This window comes from Ixodes scapularis, unplaced genomic scaffold (assembly GCF_016920785.2).
Source record: "Ixodes scapularis isolate PalLabHiFi unplaced genomic scaffold, ASM1692078v2 PGA_scaffold6__148_contigs__length_123643588, whole genome shotgun sequence".
Taxonomy (NCBI): domain Eukaryota; kingdom Metazoa; phylum Arthropoda; class Arachnida; order Ixodida; family Ixodidae; genus Ixodes; species Ixodes scapularis.
Window position 1 is genome coordinate 47208591 of NW_024609881.1, and position 20894 is coordinate 47229484.

Sequence of the window (20894 nt, forward strand, 5' to 3'; positions counted from 1 at the left end):
CATCGATTGCAGATGCGATTGATTATAAGACGACGGTAAAAGATACATGAAATATATCGTACCAGCGTTTCAGCGGTCATGTGGCCTCGCGCCTCCCCGAGCGCTGACCGACGGGTATTGCACTGACTCCGGGATCGGCTATACAGTTCACGACTCTGCGATTAACAACCACCTCCTCAAGCGCCGACGATAGTTCAGTGAGTATAATATTAAAAAAAAAAGTTCCCATGCGTTAGGGCCGCTTCAGAACGGTGGGGTATTGATGCGTGCATCGGTCGTCCCGGTTGGTGGTCCCGATAGACCAATACCGCTGGCGACGCCTTGATACGCAGAAAGCAGCAGCAAGACATTGCCTGTACGGTCTGTACCTAGTTCTTTTCTAGCTTACTTCGCAGGAAACCACCAGAATAGCGTAATGTATAAAAATAAGTAAAGTTCGCAAGCACTTCAGAAACTTCTACTCGTCCCGGGAAAACGAACGCCCATAACCTTTCGTCTGCCTTCGCTTTCTTTTTTCTTGTCGCTCACTTGTTATTTCTCTCGGGACAACCGATGCCAACGGTCAGAATTTGCCGCTTACTGTTCCCGGCTTTTTTTTTTTTTCCGCTTTGCGCTTTCCTTTTTTTTCCTTCCCCTTTCTCGGCTTTACCTCCCTTTGGTGTCGCGTATTCAACTCTGAGCAGTATGGTCACCCTATGCTTGATGGACTTTTGAAAAAAAAAAAATATTGCAAATCGACAGTTCAAAAATTTAAGTATAGCAAAAGTTGGCCTTTGTATGTTTTCTATTTTTCAGAGTGCACAACTTCGTTTGGCGTTCTGGCTGCTCCAATTTTTTGGCTGAGCCGAATATTTGGGACTTTCTCATATAAGGATTTCGGTGAAGAGACGGCGAAGGTCATTGAGCTCCGTAAAAAACACCCAGAGGTTGGTTTGCTTGTTTTTAAGCATTATATCATGATTACTAATTGTGAGAAGTTATCAAATCTTACCCTAAAAGACAAAACAAAAATCTCCTGGAAACCTCAGTGGCTTCCAAGTGGTTTATTATCAGGTTCTTCTTGTAACTTCATACTAAAACTTTTTTTATTCAATTCACGGTAACAAGACACAGTAACAATACTATTTTATACTGTTGGACCTGCTGTACGTCATAGGGCTGTTATGTAGGAAACGGCCGATACCAGAAAGCGACCGACATGACAAAAGCGGCCTGAAAGTAACGTCATCAAAATAATGTTATCACCGCCACGTGAACACAAGACGTGACGTGAACCTTCTTGTCACATGACTTGGTCATGTGACGACAGTTAACTACATTCGGCGAGCTTTTTCTCGCCGTTTAATTGAGCATTTAGTTGATTTGATATATCTCGAACTTTGTTGCCGTTGCAATAGTGACACAGGTGCAGCAGGGCTCCATTGGCTGGCGTAAGCGATGATGTGATCGTAGCGCCAACCAATGGTGTCCTATCGCTGGAAGTTGCCGTTTGAGTCTTGATACACAAATGATTTCACGAAGAGTTACAAACTTCACAACGTCTGCTTCACTGTTTTATCAGGTATGACCCAAAGTACTACTGTAAAGGTTTCCTTTAACGCTATAGTTATTATCTGTTACGATGTCGGTTCGCATTTTGCGTCAAGTTAAGAACGAGGCACGCGTGTCAGTTGGGCTATTCGTTTTAACCAAATTGAGAATTCGACGTGATGGCTTCAACTTGATGGAGCCATTTTTCAATATTGTAATCTAACTGTATGTCTACCTAATAACGGAAAGGGGCAGTAGTATCTAAACGATGAGGTCTGAAAACTGAATTAACAAAATGCTATGAGCTTTTAGTGCAAATAGGGTTAGTAAGACCGTTAAGTTACTCGCTTACAAATATAAGCGTACCAACTCCTTCAATCACTGTAGAGTACCGCTTATAAATCATCCCATCAGGCGAATTTCAATGTTTTCTTTTTAATCTGTGATTTTTTGTTTGTTTTTTTCAGCTGTTCCAGGGCGCATTTTTGTTTTTCTGAGGGGGGGGGGGGGAGGGACTGAAACAAGGGTTTGATATGGCTGCCTATTGTAAAATCTAGATTCAATAAATTATTTAGGGCTAACGAATGATTAAACAAAATGAAAAAAAAATCTTATTTCACTCGACTCGATTCGAGACCCCGTCAAGCAGCACTGGCGATCGCCATTTATTGGGGCAAAAAGCGTCCGATTGAAATCGAGCCCCCGCCTAACGCTGACGAAGCCGTCGTCTTCCGATACATGCTCAGGGTGCGTGGTGCAAAAACTACGGCCAGACTCAGATCATTGGCGCAGCAGCTGCTTAAATAACGCGCACTTAAAAAAAAAAAAGAAGGTTTAACGGAAACGAGTTGTTACGTCTGCGTTCACTTCTTGAATTCTCTCTATTTAGCTGCGAAGGAACGACATGCTGCAGAATCTCATCGACGCGGAGTACGAGGAGCTGGCATCGACGCGGGCATCCTCGGGTGAGGAAACAAAAGGCGCTGTGAAAGATACGTGCTAACGACTGCAGCTTTATATATATATATATATATATATATATAGATAGATATATTGTAAACGACTTAATTTTTGGCGAATTTCGCCCATCGCTCACAATTCTGGACAAATAGGTCACGCGAACGATTCTGGCAAAATGTAAAGACATTAGAATCTATATCGAGATTCCAACGCGTCGCGAAAATTAGAATCCGCGAGAATTATTTCAAAACTTCAGCTTTGATTTAAATCGCGGAATATTGAGCCCGCGAAAAATAATTCGTTTACAGTATATAGTACGATATTTTTTATCGGTTACGTCTATTTCGGAACGTTACATTCTCACTACAATGTTGTTGTTTTTTTGTTTTGTTTTTTCTTGTCACTAATAGCTAAGAAACGCGGGATGTTTCTTATTATTCTTATATTTCTGTTGTTTAGTTTTCTTAACGGCTAATGTCGCGTTCTCATTACCTCCATAACGATAATAAGACTCCCGGGATTCGTCGCGCATTGCTCTTGTCAAGCCGTCGCTCACTATAACCTTACATTCCCAATTTCTGGCATCGTATCTGAACCGCTACCACCATACGTGTGGCGGAGTCTGAGGTTTCGGCGATGCGTACACTAGTTTTCACGGGGGGAAAAAAGAAAAGAATTGGCGGGCTGAGACGTGCCGTCGAATGCCAGTAATTTGCAATAGCACGTGATTTAATTCATGAGAGGGGGCTTGTTTGTGTCTGGTCGCACCATGGGCGGAAGGGGGGGGGGGGGGGGGGGGAGGGTACAATCAGTGTAGTAACACTCCCTCCACCCCCTTCACCTCTGCACCCCACCTTCTAAAGGTACGACCAATGCGAGTGGTTTCCGTGAAAAAGCCATGTCTTTAAAACAATAGTGGTGGAGGGAGGAGGGGATCACCATTTCCTAGAATCGACACCTCTTAGGCAACAGGGCCGTTGTGCAAGTCTTTACGTGACCTACCGCGAAGGCCAGCACGGTGTATGGGTTGGGCACGTGTGCTGCATCTACATTCGGCTAGGATCGTGCACAGTCAACGAAGACAAAGAGTGTTCTAGCGGCACGATGACGTAGCACTTGTCTCGAATCCTTGTCCCCCTCCGTGACGTCTGGTGGGTGACACGACAAAATCCAGCACTCGCGCCTTGTTGCCCAGGAGAGGGGTTAGGGTGGGTTCAATACCGCTTAGAAGGACAGGTCTGCTCGTGACGTCATCATTGGTGGGTCCCCGACTTGCCCCAAGCGGCAAACACGCTGAAGTTTGACGAGAGTAGCCGCGAAGCGGAATACGATTCCGTCTTGGCGTTGACTGGTACTAGCGTCGCGCTCGTTGAAAAGTACACAACCCACAATTATCCTGATCTTGCGTAAATATCGCGCTATTATGTTCAGATCATTGCCTTTTAATAATGTTTGCTTGTCTTGCTAAGCCCTCTTCACCCCAATTCTTTTTTAATTTTTTTTTTATTTAACCACTATTGTGTCATTAGGCTTGAAAATGAGAGGCGATAAAAAGTGTACTTCAATTTAATTCCACTTGGCAGGTGTTAGCAAGACCAGGGCATTGTCTTCGGAAGAAGTAATCATGAATACAACTATACTATTTCTTGGAGGGTGAGCTTGATTCACTTGTTCGTTTGATTTCGTTAACGCGTTTGGTCTGTGTAATGTTTGGTTATCAAAAGAAGATTCGCTATGAGCTCAGAAGTTTACAACATTTTGTGTACGTGTCATACAAGAAACCGATCAACCTTCGAGCTTGCAGTGTCATCTTCATGTTTGGTGATACTTCGTTCTTTATGGTGTGACTTTGAGGAGAAGTTATGTATAAAACTTCATTAAAACTAAACTAAGACAATAAAAACTTCAGAAAAATTTCACCCGTACGTTAGAACAACAATTCTTAGTTCGATACGTTATTTACAAAAACGACTAGCTATTTAATGCCTCATAGGACCTTGTGCAATACAAAGGCATTCACAATAGTTATTTATGTTCTGTAAAAATGGTCTGATATATCAAAGTATGCCAGTGAGCAGGTTAAATTGGCCAATACACAAACATTAAACAGATACACTACCCTAGGTAATAAACGCTCATAGGCGACCTAGTATATACACTACTTTTTACGATTTTAGGAGCTCAAGTAAGTACAAAAACTCATTGTCTAATCTCGATCCTTTGCATCTGGCGACCAAGCAATCCTGAGATAATTGTAGCGTAACCAGCCCAGAGTAATCTTATGCTGCCGATGAATCTCGTGACTGTAACTATATAGCTGAAGGCTCTCTCAATTTGGACAAAAACCTTCCCGAAATTCCCTTTCACGATGGAGTCCGATAACTTCAAGTTCTGAAGCTTTTTCTTCTTGTCCGCACGGCTAGTATTACATCTTGGGGGAGACTGTGGCTTTCTGTTATACGCAGTTTATTTTTGCAGAGAAAAAACGTCCTTGTACACATTTTCCCCAGACTCTCGGTATAAAGCAGGCTCCCTTTGAGGTTTTTTGTTTTTTAAATATAATATAGCCATTCTTTAAGGTGCCTGTGAAGGCCCATAACAACCTTTGCTCAAATATAAGAATATTTTGAGATTCTAATACTGATGCACGGTTATGTCACTTGCAGCTTTGAGACAAGTGCAACCGCACTGTCTTTCATTACGTACGCTCTCGGCAAGCACCCGGATGTTCAGGAGAGGGTTAGGCAGGAAGTCAAGGAGGCGCTCAACGAGGGTGTAAGTTTTATTCACACGGAATGTGCTTGTACGTTGGTTTTCTATGAAAACATTGTAACGTTCGACCATCCCTTTCGACAGTTATGCGTGTGTTAGAGCTACATAGCGCATATAGGCACCATGGGGCCATTTCAAAAACAGAACTGCAAGAATGCTCCCAGAGGGAACTAAGCCCGAGACTAAGTGCATGGTTCCCAGCCAGATATGTACTACACTGGCTAGGCTAACCAGAGCAGGGGTGTGAGGTTTATAAAGTCAAAATTTAGCACTAACTTTGATCACGCTGACTCAATATGGGGAGCACAGAATGTGCTCGGCTAGCATAGGCATGAAGTGTGGGTTGGGCATGCTGTCCGTGCGTGATGGGGAGTAGGGCTGACGTGTGAGGGTTAGTGCCACCACACATTTCATAACTCTACTCATTCCGTGTCCCCCGGTTTTTGTCAGAACGATCAAGCTAGAATAAATTTGTATTCAAACCGAATCTTTAATACAGTATTTTCTCTCAGTGTTCAGAGCATTATGAGGAACTGGATATATAAAGTTAATTTGGAATGGACTCATCTCGAAGCCAACCACGTTGTCGAGAATGAAGGCCATAATCGGTGAACCGAACAGAAGGAAAATAACTATTTTAGACTTCTCGCAATATGGAAATACCCAACTTTATGTTTGGACAAATAACTGACAACAAAAATTAATTAAGGATGGACTAACATGCTTAACTTGATCCGTGTACACTCAAAACAAGTAGACCTCAGAAACGGTTTCTGAGGTCTACTTGTTTGGAGTGTACATGGATCAAGTTAAGAATGTTAGTCCATCCTTATTTAATTTTTATTAAGTTAGTTATTCAGGTTTAAAAATGTGCGAGTAAATATTGTTTGTACCCTTTTATCACAACAAAAATTTAAATGTGTTTTTGCTAATGGGATTTGTACTTACGGGGGGTTTTGTTAATGGAATTTGTACTCACAGGGGTCGCTGGACTACGAGACAGTCACAAAAAGACTAAAGTACGTCACGCAGGTTATCGACGAGGCAATGCGGATATGGCCACCAGGTCTCACGTGAGTGCAGAAGTGCTTTTATTAAGTGAAAAAGCAAAAATAATTTGTCATTTGCTTTTATATTAAGTGTTTTGCAGCTTTCGTCTTGTATGTTAACTTGAAAATAAAACCCAATTAAATTACAAGACTAAATATTTTTTTTCGATTTCATTGCTCAGGGTTGAAAATCTTTACCAGTTTTGCTACAGGCTTTTTTTTTTCACTTTAACACTAATTGCCTAAATATTTACAGCCCTTTTGAAACCCAATTGTCTTACAGAAAGTGTTAAGTAAACCAAAGACGGTTCATTGTTTTCAGCCGTAGTTCTTTTCCTGGTCTATTCGGCGTTTCAACTTAAAGTTCAAATTAAGAAACGACAAAAAAAAATAAAAACAAAACGAAGTGGTGATTAGCGATGCAGGACAGCGGTTCAGTGCATAACAAGAACATAAACAAAGTATTACACTGAACTTTCGTATGCATCCATGCTGTCTTTAAGTAAACCCTTCCTACTCTCTGATGAGCTGGTAAAGATTGGCTAAATTCGACTGCGTCCTAACAATTACGTGTTGAACTGCAGGAAGCTGCGAACGAAGCCAGTTTGTTGACCGAACGCCTCCTTGCCGCAATGCTGAAGCTTCGACGTCACTTTCAGAGGCAAACGCACGGTGTGGATTGGACACGAATATTGCGCATGCTTTCGGCTGAAACTTGTCCAAATCTTGAGGACTTAAGTTCCGACTGAAAGGTGACGTCGTGTGCAATTCATTCCCTGCGCTTGCTCCTTTACGTGGCGTAGAAACTTCAGTCATCCGGCCTTGTTGTTGAAGTGGTGTGGTTGACCTCCTTGTTATGATGTTCTGAGACGCTGTTCGGGTCTGAACAAAATCCATGTAAAGAAACCAATGAACGGAGTGCACTTAAACTTTTCACGAGGGTGTCTTCAGGTGGTTCATTTGTCATACACATATTTTATAAGTGTAGGTTTTAGAGAGAAAAAAATGAGCCTACAAAATCTGATTTTTGTGTCGAAGAAAGGAAAACGAAAAAAAAAGGAACCTTCTGGTTGACGCTTCCACTCGCAGATCGCGTTACACACGCTCGGATTTGCTGGACCCGCTTTCAAATATTCATCTAAAAAAATGCTTTAACTTTTTTTATTATATTGTGTAATTTTTGAGTTCAGTGTCAACCAGAATGATTTTGCTGTCTTTCTTTGCATAAAATGAAAATGTTTTTGAGGCTGTCTTTTCTTTTTTCTTTATATAGCATATTCTCGTAAAACTTGTGTACGATAAACGCACGACTTAAAGACACCATTGTGGAAACTTTTAATGTCCACTGTTCATTGGCTTATTTATACAATTTTTTTACACCCGAATCCTCGTGAACACCTTGAGATCACGGCTCCGCGTCACGCCGAACATACAAGACCCGGGGAAAGCTGACAATTTCGATATCTGGGAACAAAAGAGGAACATGGACGTGGGCGTAGCAACCGGGGGGCAAGGGGGGCGCTCGCCCCCAGTTCTTAAAGTGTGTGGGGGGGGGGGGGAGGAGGAAGGGGGCAAGGCATGTGTTTTGCACCCCCCCCCCTGAAACAGCCGCCACTAGGCAGGGGGGGGGGGGGGCGCCCGAGAGATAGCAAGGGCCGGCAGCGCCCAACAGACACCAAGGGCACCGCCCCCCGGTCCCGGGGGGGTTGGGGGGGGGGGGGGGGGTCTGGTTCGCCCCTTCACTCACAAACAAGTTGGTACGCCACTGACATGGACGCCAATTTATTTTAGTCTTTCCATTTTTTTTTCGTCATTTGTCGATTACGCTTTCAGGCTTACGGTTCGTTCTATACATTTGCGTTTTCTGCTCGAGTGCGTTGCTTTTCTTGTAACAGTTTACGGCGAGTGAAATACACTCTAAGAAAAAAGTTGACCTCAAGGGACTAACGGCAGCATTTGGTCCTCTGAACTCCCAGTTGCTCCTCGAAAGGACCATCTGGCTCAAGCTAGGTACCGTGCGCAAAAGCTGGGGACTAACTGCGCTCGACTGGGACCAACCGATAGGCGTGCGCTAGCAAAAGCATCCATTAGTCCCCCTCAGACAGGGTGCATCTGTATGATTTAGTCCCCGAATGCAAACGGAATGTTCGCCAGGAGGACGGATGCTATTTCGCTTGTCTTGGGGATCGGCGAGACTCAGCCCAGCACGGCTGAAAGTGTTGACGAAACTCGGACGAAACTGGCGAATTTGTTTAATGTGCCAGGAACGTTAAGACATTGCATGGTAGAGCTTCACGCGTTGTGTGAAAGCGAGTGAACGAATGTGTTGACTCGACTTCTTCCAACTATCTCCTCAAAAACGATATGTTGACATTCCAGAAGTCCCATTTACGTAATTTGCCTTCGCGCAAAAAATGTGCATTCATCCAAACGCAACACCTCCAAATACTAACACTTTTTTTCTTTTAAAAATGAAACTTAACAGTTTGTAGAAGCCACGCTTTTAACACCGGAGTCTCGCAGTCAGAATAAATGGTCATTTCAATCCCTAAAACTGAGCATTCCCACCGGCGATATAAGCAGTCGCGCGATGCCACTAGATCGCATCGCAAAAAAAATTAGATGGTCACACCGGCGTGTGCGATAAGCGAGTCCAACGCCTTCGTTGGCGAGTCGTTTGTCGAAAACTCTCGCTCCGAACGCCGTTGATTTGCTCAGCCGCTCCGCGACTAGATCGCATCGCAAAAAAGTTGAGTCGAGAAGGGACTGCTGCAATCGCGTCGCTTTTTGCCCGCGATGGTCGCTTTTGCGATGGAAGTTATCGCGCGGCTAGATCGCATCGCCGGTGGGAACGCGCCTCCGTCTCTGTGTGACAAACCTTTCTGGTTAGTCCAATGTCGAACTAAAATCCGCAACGACACACTTGATGCACGGCACGTTCCACTTAAAGAGCACATTCAGGGGCAGTATCCAGACGCCTTCATGCCATCGTCGTCGCTGTTTCCAAAACAATCCAGAGGCCAGATTCACGAAACGATCTTACGCCAAAAATGTGCGTAAGACAAAACTTAAGAACAAATCCGTATTCACGAAACGAAATTTTCGTAAGTTTTGCGCAGGTTACGACGAAATCCTACGACAACTCCGAAGCTGTCTTACGCACTTCTTACGATCAAATCAGCATGGCCGACAGCGTCGCTCATTTGGTCGCGACAACCAACGGATGTTTATTTTTCTACGTGCGCTTCTCACGCGTCCCGACTTCAAGCAGCAAGAAACAAGTAAAAACTACTTGAAACAGACCACGACAAACGAACAAGAACGCTGGATCCACAGACACCCGCGAAAAACTCCAAGGGCCACGAGTACGGACTCCGACCGATCGGCAGATAGGCCTAGCAGGCACTCCGACTCGGCGCAGCGATGATCTGACGGTCCTTGGCGAAGACCGTCTGCCCACGACCGGCTGGCGCGCTGAATGGAATATGCCCGCGCGACCCTTGTGAACCCTTCCCGTATATAGTTTGATCGCTGACCTCAATTCTAGATTAAGAGGTCAATCTCTTCCTCTTGTCATCTCCTTGTTTTCCGAGGCAACGGTGACGAACGCTGTCGTCGAAAAGGGGCTCTCATCGCTTCTATCTCTGTTTTGTGTGATATCAAGCTCAAATAAATGCCGTATGGATTACCTTCGCAACATGGTATGTACATTTTGTTATTAGTATTCCATTTTATTCTGACACGACTGCACCTCCCAGTCGATCGATGTAACAGTTCGTGGGTCGCAATGCCGGTCCAACCTTTCTTCGCCGGGTGTCACGTCAGCATCGAGTTGCAATTGTAAAGGATCGGTCCCGAAGCGCTTATCAATTCGCGGTCCAACAGCGCAAATCCAGCACTTCGATCAAACGCGCGCGTCCGTTCCGTAGTGTGAACAGGCATTTACGTGGCTCTTGCTTACACTGTCATAGTTCAAACGTATCTTTTTTAACGTCGGCTCGCTCCTGCATCTCCGAGGCCGCAAAAAACGTCGCGGCAATTTGTTCCCATCTACGTCGCTCTGCAAACGACTGCGGGCCGTCTTTTACCAACGATGACAGTTGTGTTGACTTGGTAGCGATCGAGTTCGTAGCAGTCAATGGGGATGGTTACGCATCCCGGCCTCGGCATTCCGGCGAGTTTAAATCGGGTTAGCGTCGACATATCACTGCACGGATACGAACCCGAGACCAGCGGTGGCAGAAAGGCCGCCTGTGTTTGTTATGAAAAATCCACGTGCTCCGAACGGCTCCGAACGGCTCCGAACAAATGCCGAGCTCTCCGATTGGTTGTTCGTGCTGCCGAAGACGCCGTCGCCATAGCAACAGCACCGGTAAGTTTTAGTTTCTCCGTACGACAACGTCGCTTTCCTCCTCTCACTTAAGAACGCGTTCGTGAATACCGATTTCTCCTCTTCTTACGATGTTCTTAACTTACGAACTTCTTAGCTAAGTTGTCGTAAACTAAGAAGCTCTTCGTGAATCTGGCCCCAGATGAACTACGAAGAACGAACCACGCCCGGAACGTCACACCTGGCAGCACCCTACTAATACAAAACAAATGCAAACTAAAAAAAAAAAAAAAAAGCCACTTGAGGAAGTTGAAAATGCTTAAGAGAGAAAGAGAAAAGAAAGAAAAAAAAAGTGTCTGCTTGAGGTCACTCGACCGGCGTGTTGAAAGTGGCGACCGTCTCCCGTCCTTGGAGCTCTTCGGTGTCCTTGTGTCGTGTGCAGTGGGAGTGGGAAAAGAGATTATCTTCTGCGCGCACTGCCCCCTCCCCCCAATCCCCTACCCCGCATTCTTTGCTCCTTGTACACGCGGAGGGTTGGGCGTTGGTCAGATGGTGTCCGTCGGGAAAACGGGAAGTGTCTTTGTTTGAAAAGAACCTGTTTTTAGTAAGTTGAAAGTCGAAATACAGCCTTCGTCGGAGGCTGGTCGCCTTGTGTCGTCTCCGATCATGCCGGGATCGGGTTTGGATTCGCGGTACTGAAGCACTGCACTTGATCTGTTCTGACGTCGCAAGCCAAGGGAACTCGATTAAGGTATGTCGAAGTGCTTCTGTTTATGGTGTATTTATTAACTGTGGCTTCAGAAAGTGTTTTCTTTTGAGCGCGTTCTCTAGCTTGCAAAGCGCGCGCCATGCTCTATTCTTTTTGGCACCCCGGTTGCTGATTTTGTTATGCGGCACAGAGACCTCATATTCTATCGTATCGAGCGAAACGCCAGTTCTACCGATGGCTTATTTTTGTGTGTGTGTGTGTTTCGCAGACCCTGGCAGGATCGCTTGACCATAAACGCCTGTCCACATGCAGCGGAGCGCTACAGGCATAACGCTGACCTTGCGCTAAGCGCGTGCTGACGGGATCGGGCAAAAGCTTTGTATCGCACCGACAAAACTCATGCTCACGGCAGACGAAAAGTAGCTCATGACACGTGAGCAGCGCTACATCAGCGCTTCGCTGCGTGTGAGAACCGGCATTAATGGAGACATTTATTCGATTGTACACTAGACTTTCGCGTTGATGGCGGGAGATCATGCCGTCACTTTGAAGCATAGTTTGAGCACGAACGCGCTGGGTCTGTAATTCGCAGCGAACGGTCTACTAAAATCTAATATTGCGCTGGTCTGCTGTCAACAGACTGCGTGTTGGATGTGAACCATTGTATCACTTATGCAGCCTATTTGTTAATTTATTATGCGTGTGTTATAACTTATATCTCATATATTTGTCAAGCGATTCGGTATTAATGCTGCCCTGTTACTAATAATCCAAATTCCTCGCAAACAGGAAAGAAGCTGCCGGAGCCCCAATAAGCGGTGCTGGGACCACGACCGACTTGGGCAGACGTCCCAGTGTCCAAGCCATCGTCGACGCAAGTGCGCTCTTCGGAATCTGGCCTTATCGTGGATTCTACCGCCCTGGAACTTTGACTTCAGTCATCCTTGAATGCGATGTGTATCTACGAGGCAATAAAGCTACTTTTAACCTGAACTCCACAATTTCGTTTCGGGAGATTTGTGGCACGGGACCAAATGAAAAAAATAAACCTTTAGTCCCAGAAGCCTAAATCCAAGGGCGCAACGTTTAGACCCAGGGGTCCAAGTGCAAGGGCCTAACAGTTAGTCCTCGGGGTTCATTTGAACCGGTGTAGCAGTTAGTCCCAGGGGTCCAAGCGCAAGGGTCTAACAGTTCGTCTTCGAGGTTCAATTGAAACGGTGTAACAGTTGGTCCCAAAGGACCAAGTGCAAGGGCCTAACAGTTGGTTCTCGAGGTGTAACTGAAAGGGTGCAACAGTTAGTCCCAACGGTGCTAGTGCGAGGGACTAACTGACGGGGCGCAACAGTTGCTCCCGTTACAGTTGCTCCCCTAGGGGACTAATGGTGGTGGCAGCGCATTTAGTCCCCCGAGGGACTAAGTCGCGCTCCCTTTTTTCTTAGAGTGTACTCTGGTACACTGGCACCAACTGTCAGGTAGCCCCGGAGCCCTCTTGATTTGGGTGTAAATATTTTATATTTTCACGCACCATATCTCCGCCGTGGGATAGATATAGTCAACAATAATGTTAAGAACAACCTTTTCTTATGGAGCGTGTGTAGATTTCATCTCGGAAATACTGCACGAACTTCAGCTTAGTTTAGGCCCTACCAGGGCTATTTGACAGATGGCGGCAGTGTACTAGTGTGTTTGCTCATTGTAAGACTTTACAAGTGAATGCAGTGCCCTCGAGCGTGCCCAAACGCAGATATCTGAACCAGCCTCAACATGTGACATTAAAGTAGTTCACCCCTGTGTTCCCAGTTAGCAGCACTCCACAGAAACGCCTAACTTGGCACGAGCTCGGCAATCCTGTCAGTTTAAATAGGCCTAACTTGAGCCTAACACGGTTTTGCACCAAGACCAAAGTATTTTTCCTGGTCTTTTTTATGCCTTTCCTCTGGCTCGCCATTTAATCGCCGAAGTGCCAGACTTCTGCCGAAGATGTCACGTATGACCCCAAGAACCAGCAGCGAAGCCTAAACCTGGCATTTGTTTAGGAATTTAGTCCTAAAGTTGCGAGATGAAAACCGAAAAGCTAGAAGTGGCGCCTCACTCTGGCACGTGTTTTGCTATTGAGGCCAAATATGCGAGATGAGAGCGAAACAACCAGCCGTGGCGTCTAACCTTGGCATTGTTTGGTGATTTAGGACAAAGCTACCCAGATTCTGGCTGAAGAATGTGAAGACTGTTTCTACCTTTTCTTCTTCGATTTTTTAAACTTCATACACTGTGCGAAAATTATAAAGGAGATATTAGAAACATAAGAACCCAACCTCTATTCATCAAATATAATATGCTTCAGGCAGACCAAATATACTATTTTAAACTCTTACAATGGATTCACAAACATAGAATATACTCCACACCAAAATCGAGTTTAGGTCCGTACCAACTACGAGACCCAAAACGAAGGATGCCTACAATAAGAACCAATTATGGCCGCACTGCTTTGTCATATCAGATAACTAAGATGCTAAACAGAACAGACATGACTATTGATTATAATAAAACATTTTATGCCTTAGAAAAACAGTGCCGAAGCTTTCTCGTGGGCAGTGGTATGAGCTTCTCACTTGTGTGATATGTAGGCTAAGCTGTTATTTTTATTATGTATTTATATTTGACTACAAATATGGCTCTTGGCATATATTCGATCATTATTCATTTCTAGACTAAATTGCTGCCATCAGCCCTATTTTAGGCTGTAACCTTCTTCTAACGTTTTATTCTTTTTTTTTATATTAGTGATATGATGCTTCTGTGTCATACGACGTTACATGTGTCATACGCCTCGAATCATGCTTGCTGTGTAACATGTTTTTGCTGGTTGTTTGATTGTGCCGTTTTTTTTAATTTTTTACAAGTCACAATGTTGAATGTTAAAATACCTGTTCCACTGTGCTTTTTAATTTCTACTGAGTATACTTTTTGCTGATTATATTCATTGTACTGTTTACTGTTGAACTGTTGGGGGGGGGCAGAGACTTTGTCAGGCTTCACGCCTTTATCTCTGCCCCCTGGGCGGAAAAAAACCCGCCAAACAAATAAAGAAAAAAAAATTCGCCGACAACAACCAAATTTTGCCCCAAAGAGTATGACTTGAGTTTCCGCACGTGCATGCCTGTTTCGCTTTGGAACATGGGCAAATGTCGTCATCCTCATCCACAGGTTTACCACGAGGCAGGCAAAGGAAGACTTTGAGTACCAGGGTATCAAATACAAAGCCGGGACATGCATCATGTCTCCAGTGTTTGTGATCCACATGGACGAGAGGTTTTTTCCAGATCCCACGAAGTTTGATCCTGACAGGTATTACTGACATGAAGCCTTTTTGATCATCATGACAATGAAAACGTGTATTGTGTTGAAGATAATAGTTACTGTGTATTGGTAATATGATAATTTTATCAGTGCCATTAAGAACACTCTTCAAGTGCCTGTGCAATTTTTCTAAATCTAAGTTTTTCACTATGATCAAGCCGAGTTCGTTTATTTATGCTTGTGTCAATCTCCAAGCTTCAGGTGACCTCGAAAAAACGAAACAACGTAAACAATGTGCAGGTAAAGTTTAATGTCAACACTCATGCCTAATGTCAGTATTCAAGTACAGCGGTATCCATTTACTGCCACAACGTTGTAGGAATGTTGGCGGAAGTAGCGAGAGAATTCTCAAAAACAATCAAACAAAACTGTACAAGCTTGCTTATGCTGACGAACTCTGGTAAGGACAGAATGTGGGGTAGGCCTTCCCAGAAAAAAGAGAAGCGCGCAGCGCTTTATGGCTACCTCGCGCTTCTGCGTGATTTGACCACCGGCCCTCGAAAGCTCAGTCGTCAAAGCACTTGGCGCTCAATCTGGAGGTGACGAGTTCAAACCCGTCGGGCACTGAAGTAATTCTATACGGTCCCCTATACGCGTAACGCATTTCGGTGTCAATTTTTTTTTTTTGTGGTTTGTTGTTGCAGTTGGACGTAACAGAACTCTATGAAAATCGGATGGTAAATACCGATTATTTGTTCAAAGTGGGTTCATGATAGCTTTATACTACCTTGGATCTGCCTAAAAACATTACCTCATGCATTGGCCCACGGTCGCTGTCATTTTAAGAAATGCAGGCAATGATCACTATGATGCTTTCTTGAGAATTGTTATTAGATAATGCCACAAGCTCTTTGGCAGCGCACTGATGATAACACGCTCAGGAGTTGCTCCATCCTGTTTTTTTTTTAAGTTGTAGGAGGCTACATTCATCTACTGCTTAAGAAGTGCAGGAAGAGGCTTATTAGTACAGTGAAAAAAAAAGCTGGTCACTAGGGACACAAATTGGCCCTAGTGACCAGCTCGGGATGTCCCCACCATTTCCCCAAATGGTGGGGACATCCCGATTTTCGGGTAACGCTCGCGCACCGCGCAGTTAACGCTGTTGCGCTTTCACGCTGCGCAAAGGTAGAGGTCTGCCACCGATTACCGAGATATCGTATACGCCCGTCTTCCCGTCCCGACACCCGTCGTCCCAATTCAGAGGAGACAACGAGCGTCGAGTCCTCCCAAGCACGCAAAAGCATTCGGCGCCAAGACCATCGAATTTTCGCGCAAGATGTATTCTCCAGAAAATTATTTTACCGTGTGCTGCAGGTTCAGCGAGGAGAACGAAGGTCGTATCCCGAAGTTTGCTTTCCAGCCTTTCGGAATGGGACCCCGAAACTGCGTGGGAATCAGACTTGCTTATGTAGAGCTCGCCTACACTGTTGCCAGGATGACGCAGCACTTCCGTTGGGAACTCGGCGAATCACAGAAGGCAAGTGAAATCCGACACCTATGCAGCGAGCAAGTGTTCTATACTTCATTTCAGCTTAGGTCCGAGCGCGCCCTATGTTATGAGCCAAAGGACCAATCATACAGCTCAAAAAGCGGAGCGTCATGGCGTGCTCTCTGCGCTTTATAGAACTAGCCGGCAGAGGAGTACGCGCAGAGAAACGGCGAATACCGGCTGGTCCTATCAACTGGAAAAAGCACGCCATGACGTTGTGCATCTTTTGCTGTTTGATTGGCACTTCGGCTCATGACATCGGCCGCGCTTGGACCGAAGCTGAAACAAAGTATAAAAGGCCTCTTTGCCATATCGGGAGACAAAGAGGGGCATGCCAATCAAAGGGCAACGTAGAGAACGCGTAGAGTGTGTGTGTGTAGGCGTTGTAGAAGGAAGTTGGGGGGAAAGTGGGGGAACGGACAATGTCTACGCGCATAGGGCGCATTTGTCACTGGCTCTGGGGGGTATGGGGTTGAGGAGGAAAGCGGGGAGGGAACGCGTAGAGAACCCGCAATGACGAGGCAGCAAGAGCTCTCGCCGTCATTGGTTGAGGTCGGGCAGTAACAAACGCACGCGGCTGCATTTGTGGACAAACAAACGCACGAGGTGCGCAAGAAACAGACGAACTTGAATTCCGTAAAAGATCTAGGAGCGCGCCAATTGATTTTCGGGGCCAACTCTTTCATGATGACTTTCGTTCGAAACTGGAACAGAACAAGAAAACAATTTTTACAGTGGTAAAAAGATGAGAAGGAAAAAAAGACACCCTGTGCTGGGTCATCATGCAGCTTCATATTTTGCGTCGTGTTTCAAGCAACATGATATTTTTTAGTACTAATGACTTGCTTTGCCGACCCATTGTTAGTTAAGATTCTTGTAGAGGTAGGGGTGGGAAGTGCGGGGGGGGGGGGGGGTCAACCTTCGAGCGTGTTTTGTGCATCACGGTTAAAAAGCGTTGTGTTCTTATCAGGAGGTGTGACCTTAAGTGATAGATGCCGAGCAGTCCAGAAGATTTTTATTTAATCTGAAGTTGGTTGTGCTTTGTAGGTTGCCTTTAATTGTTGTTGTTTCTGTTGGATATTTTTTTTTATTATGTGTGTGTGGGTTCAAGAAAGCTGAGTTATCATCGAGGGCACTGTGTTAAGAAGCAGAATTTCAGCAGCTGTTTGATTTTTGTCGTTACCCCCCACTCGATCGGCTAATGATTGCTGGCTCAACACCGACAGTAGTGCTCGGAGTAAGAAAATAAGACCTGGTTGTTTTCATTTATCCATCAAACGCCCGGATACTGATCACTCAATCTGCCGATACAGTAGCCACGCTTTATTATGCCTTTTGTCGCGGAACGCCTCTATGCTCGGCTAATTTAGCATGAACTCAGCGACAGCTGGTCAAGCCGGGGGTGAAGACAAAATCTGAACAGCCGCTGAAGACTGGATAATGGTTAAGCTTTATTCAGATAGATGACGTAAGATGCCGTGCAAACCACACGTTCAACATTTTACGTTCAAAGAAAACACGGTCAATGGTCCTGGATTTGTTTCGCCACCTACTGGAGCCCAGCGCGAGCAACGGATTGTCCACGAATGCTGCCTGAGGGTTCGGCCTGGACTCGTGTCGAATCAACACGAGTCTCAGCCGAATAGCGATGCAGCGCTCCTGTGCAGTCTCTATCTCACACTGCCACCCAGTAGTCGATTTACATAATTCAGCACCAGAGTCGGTGGGAGGTTGAGGGTGAAGTAGGAAGCTCCTCCCAAGGTGGAAAGAGGTTGAGTAGCTTCTACTTCGTTCTTGACCAGTCCCGGACTATTCGGCCCTTATCTGGGTGTTGAGCTTACGCGGGGACAACGAGCATGTGAAACGTGGTAAATGTATTTTCGCGGGCGGCGTTTTGGACCCCTTATGAATGCGAAAGCATTAACTGTTCCATGGAGCGAAGCCGGCGTTGTCTGTAGCAGCGATAAACGGCACCCAAATTCCGTCTGTAGCAGTTAAAAACGGCACCTAAGTTCTCACTGGCTGAGCGAGACGACTCCTAAAGTTTCATCGGCCGAAATCACAGTAACGCAGATGCTTCGTCGCGGAAGCCGGCCGGACGCTCAAGGTCAAAGCGGACTCGCCTCAGAAATAAGAGACAAAGAAAAGTACAGCAACGCAGATGCATCGTCACGGAAGCCGTAGAGCCGGCAGGGTTCACCGCGCCTGCGCAGTGGGGGAGCGTGATGTCACAGTCGTAGCGCCGTGTGCGATACGAAGACGTGGCGCACTGCTTCCAGGAATGCTCTGCGTGTAAGAATGCTATCGCATTCCTACACGTAAGCAGTCTTTAAGCGCCGTTTTGTAATTTTTTCCCTGGGTAAGCTCAGAACAGTCCAATTTGGACTTCTTTCACCGCTCAGATGCGATGGTCAATGACCCAGGTAGGAGCAAGAATTAGGACCGTTTATATAGCTGTTAAGTTTGCTTTTTTTTAATTGTACCAATGCGGCGCCCGAGTGTGATTCTTTACGGCGATTACAGGGCCATATCCAATCCAAATTGTTTTAACGGTAGATTGCGCAATATGGTCGTTCGATTTTCTTTCTCTTTACACACCAGCACGTTGATTGTGGGCACTGCTATGCCGACAGTAGCGCGACTGCAATAGCGTGACGTCAGAAAGATGTGCTGGTGTATAGCGGTGACAACGAAACAAAGTGGTGGTCGTGGAAGGTCTCCGGAGCCTTGTCATCCATGCGCAGAGCTTAAGGTAGCGGCGATCACTGTCAAGGACGCCTAAAAACAAGTCACGCCGCAAGAAGCGTGAGGGCAATGGGGAAAGCAAGTCGTCTGCTTATTGCGCAGGAGTTGCGGTGACGTCAGAACGACGCCGCGCTCTGATTGGCTTTGATTAAAAAAACAGTAGGTAAACCTCAGTGCCAGATCCCAGGTCTAACCAATATTTTTTTTTCATTCATCCAATGCCAGTTTGGCGTTCTAACATCATCGCAGCCCCTATGCAAGCGAACTTGCGTTTCAAATAAGCTATACCCAGCTTTTCTTAAAGGGGCACTCTAGGGGATTCTAAGATCATCTCTTTATGGTGACGACTCAATCCACGGAGCCCTAAGCACCCTAAGAACCAGAGATTGCACTTATGGACGGGCGACTTTCTTATTACAAATCTAATCAAAGATTCGTGACACGACCCCTCTTGCTGTGCCTTGGAGCATACACCAGGGGGCGCCGTCAGGTGACGATCTCGAACGGCAATTCCCGTGTTACGTATCTTACACCCAAATATTTGACGTTTTCGTTCAAATATCATGCCTAATGTGCCTAAATAGAGCAATATAGTAACGTTCGGTATCTCCACGCCATTATCTATTTTAATTGGTAAAATTTTATGGACGTTGTAGGAACCCAACAACCGCCCCTCCGTGATAGATTAGTTCCCTTTGAGTTCAATTGCGGTGAGTTTACAAGGGTGTCTCGCCTTCTAGAAATGGCCCTTTATTCACTAAAGCCTAACAAATAATTTGCCACCAAAAGCAAGCTCCTACATAAGCATCGGAGGGCCCGCGATCAGTGACTGTAGTTGAAAGGTCCATGACCGAAATGTCTCAAAAACTCAATATAATATTTGAACGAGTTCATGCCATCATCATGATTCATCAAATGTGAACTGTTTTGTTGTGACTTAAGGCATGTATAATTTCAGAACTTTCTGAAATGCCATAGGGGCATTTCAGCATGCCCCTTGGGCATGCTGAAATGGCATTTCCAAGAACAGTACGGCATGGTACTGTCCAATGCCCAACAAAACAATGTGACCCCAAAAACAAGCTTCTACATAAAGCACGCGGGAAGCCCTTTAAGCTATTATTCACTGTAGTTGAACGGTGCATGATCGACATGTCTCAGACCCTCAATCAAATACTTGAACGAGTTAGGCCACCATTATGTTTCACCACATGTGGACTATTTTGTTGCAACTTGTTGCATGTATAATTTCAGGGAGAAATGCCCTTTGGACAGTACGGCATGGTATCGACGCCGGGAAGAGGACCTTGGATTGTCTTCCACAGACTATGAACGCTACAGCTTGCCCAACGACCATCACTTTTCTCCTACCCATCCATGCGCCGAAATAAAGCTCAATGGCTGAAGCTACACGTCATGTGACTTTGTCACGTTACCGCGCGGCATCGGCGGTACTAACAGGACCGAGCCACAGATTCGACCCTGAGTTGAAAAGACCCGCAACTGGCAGCAGTCAGCAAGGACCACCACGGACGAGCTCCTTTATTTACTTTTTGTTTTAGTTGTCACAATAAAATTGTTTTCTGCGACCTTGTGAAATTTCAACAAAAGAGTAAGTCCGTGCGACAAATAAAGGCGCCGGTACTAATTAGACACTTTAGTGATATTTGGGCAAGTATAGCCCTAAAGAGAGAAAGCATATAAATATGTATAAAAATAAATGTTTTGAGGGAATGTTTATAGACAGCCGGAAGCTAGATAGCCGCAATAGTCGCCTGGTGTCTCAGTTGTAAGTAAGACATTTAGTCAGTGTGGTACCACTTTTAGCCTGCGCCCGTTTGCTGATCAATGCGGGTAACTCTCTATGCACAAAATCTCTCCAGAATGGATTTTGAAATCAAGTGACCGGCTCTATGGTGAGAAAGTACTTAATGTTCCAGCCGGCTCCTC

General features: G+C 45.5%; 1 protein-coding gene across 1 annotated transcript in view; it reads left to right on the forward strand.

Moving 5' to 3' along the window:
• LOC120838167 (cytochrome P450 3A14-like) overlaps nt 1-20356 on the forward strand; it is a 40071-nt gene extending 19715 nt beyond the window's left edge. The window contains exons 7-14 of the mRNA XM_040207944.2: nt 796-926; nt 2420-2495; nt 4074-4143; nt 5157-5265; nt 6244-6335; nt 14558-14698; nt 16025-16187; nt 20199-20356. Of these exons, the coding sequence (XP_040063878.1) occupies nt 796-926; nt 2420-2495; nt 4074-4143; nt 5157-5265; nt 6244-6335; nt 14558-14698; nt 16025-16187; nt 20199-20276 (860 nt within the window). The 3' untranslated portion in view covers nt 20277-20356. The remainder of the gene's footprint in view (nt 1-795; nt 927-2419; nt 2496-4073; nt 4144-5156; nt 5266-6243; nt 6336-14557; nt 14699-16024; nt 16188-20198) is intronic.
• Nucleotides 20357-20894: the final 538 nt, after the last annotated feature.